The sequence below is a fragment of the Drosophila serrata genome, unplaced genomic scaffold (assembly GCF_035046125.1).
Source record: "Drosophila serrata isolate PLE 108 unplaced genomic scaffold, ASM3504612v1 contig_362, whole genome shotgun sequence".
Classification (NCBI taxonomy): domain Eukaryota; kingdom Metazoa; phylum Arthropoda; class Insecta; order Diptera; family Drosophilidae; genus Drosophila; species Drosophila serrata.
Window position 1 is genome coordinate 879,321 of NW_028257260.1, and position 1,769 is coordinate 881,089.

At 49.1% G+C, this 1,769-nt stretch overlaps 1 protein-coding gene across 1 annotated transcript; it reads right to left on the reverse strand.

Annotated features, from left to right (window-relative positions):
- Positions 1–572: 572 nt before the first annotated feature.
- On the reverse strand, positions 573–1,228 carry LOC147642723 (serine/threonine-protein kinase Nek2-like). The gene is made up of 2 exons (XM_086839240.1): positions 899–1,228; positions 573–818 (listed from the first exon to the last, which is right to left on the reverse strand). The coding sequence occupies exons 1-2, from the start codon at positions 1,226–1,228 to the stop codon at positions 573–575; spliced, it is 576 nt and encodes a 191-aa protein (XP_086695366.1).
- Positions 1,229–1,769: the final 541 nt, after the last annotated feature.

Sequence of the window (1,769 nt, forward strand, 5' to 3'; positions counted from 1 at the left end):
GCCGGCAGCGTCCAGGAAGATGTTAGCTGGCTTAACATCCCTGTGTACGATCGCTCGGTCCGTACCGTTGTGGCAGCAGTCCAGGGCACTGCACACTTGCACGAGCACCCGCCAAATGTACGGCTCCTCGCACCGGCGTCGCTCTGTTCGCGCCCGTCGACAAGCTGGGCGAGATCACCGCCGGCACAGCACTCCATAACAATATGCAATACCTTCACCACCCGACTGTCGAAATGGTGGAAGTATTGCACAATGTTAGGGTGCTGCAGTTCCCGGAGAATGGTTATCTCCGAGAACAACGCCTCGCGCTTGTCCTCGTCTAGCTGGTCGTAATCGATGCCTTTTAAGGCAAACACCTCGCCGGTGCTCCTCTCCTGCACCTTATAGCAGGTCGCGAAGGAGCCGCTTCCAATTTCCGCCAGCACATCGTAATCCCGAAGGCTTTTTTCCATTTGGCCACTCATGTTGCTTCAAATATTATTTGTTTATTTTTGTAAGCTTCTTCTTCCCGTTCGTTTTAGAATCAACCTAACTTCGGACGCCAAAGTCTGTATACCCTTGCAGATAGAACTTCAGCAGGGTATTATAATTTCGCACATCACGTACACCACGCAGCCCAGGGCCCACGCGTCGCTCTTCCGGTCGGACCTCCTGCCGCGGAGCAGCTCCGGACTCATGTACACCGGAGTGCCCACGAACGCAGCGTCGAAGCTCCGGTCCCGCCTCAGCATCTGGGCCAGGCCGAAATAACCCAGCTTGGCGTTGCCGGCAGCGTCCAGGAAGATGTTCGCCGGCTTCACGTCCCGGTGTCCCGATCGCTCGGTCCGTACCGTTGTGGCAGCAGTCCAAGGCACGGCACACTTGGACGAGCACCCGCCAAATGTAGGGCTCCTCGCACCGGCGTCGCTGTTCGCGCCCGCTCGACAAGCTGGGCAAGATCGCTGCCGGCACAGCACTCCATTAGAATTTGCAATACCTTGGCCACCCGATTGTCGAAATGGTCATGGTATTGCACAATGTTGGGGTGATGCAGTTCCCGGAGCATGGTGACCTCCGAGAACAGCGCCTCGCGCTTGTCCTCGTCTAGCTGGTCGTAATCCATGCCTTTTAAGGCAAACACCTCGCCGGTGCTCCTGTCCTGCACCTTGTAGCACGTCGCGAAGGAGCCGCTTCCAAGGACCGCCAGCACATCATAATCCCGAAGGCTTTTTTGCACTTGGCCACTCATGTTGCTTCAAATTATTTATTTATTTTAGTCAGCTTCTTCTTCCCGTTCGTTTTAGAATCAACCTAACGCATCAATCATAATAATCAACCACGCAGCCCAGGGCCCACGCGTCGCTCTTCCGGTCGGACCTCCTGCCGCGGAGCAGCTCCGGACCCGTAGTCTTAAATTTTTTTTTTTTTATATGGGAAATTAAAAAAAAAATTTTTTGTAAGTGGGAAATTAAAAAAAAAAATTTTTTTAAGTGGGAAATTAAAAAAAAAAATTTTTTTCTGCTGGAGATATCTAGAAAGATTGCCTTTTGATGATGATCAAGAATATATATGATATATTGGGTCGGAAATGACTCCGTCAAAGCTTTGTAAGCTTCTGACTAAAAGTATTGTACCCCGCAAGGGTAGAAAAATATGACATAAAAAAAAAAAAAAAAAAATTTTTTTTTTTCCTCTTGAAATATATATAAAAAGCTACATTCGATCGGAACTAGTTTTTCTTCCTGAAAGTTTCTTTATTTATAAAATAAATATTTAGGAAACCAAAATAA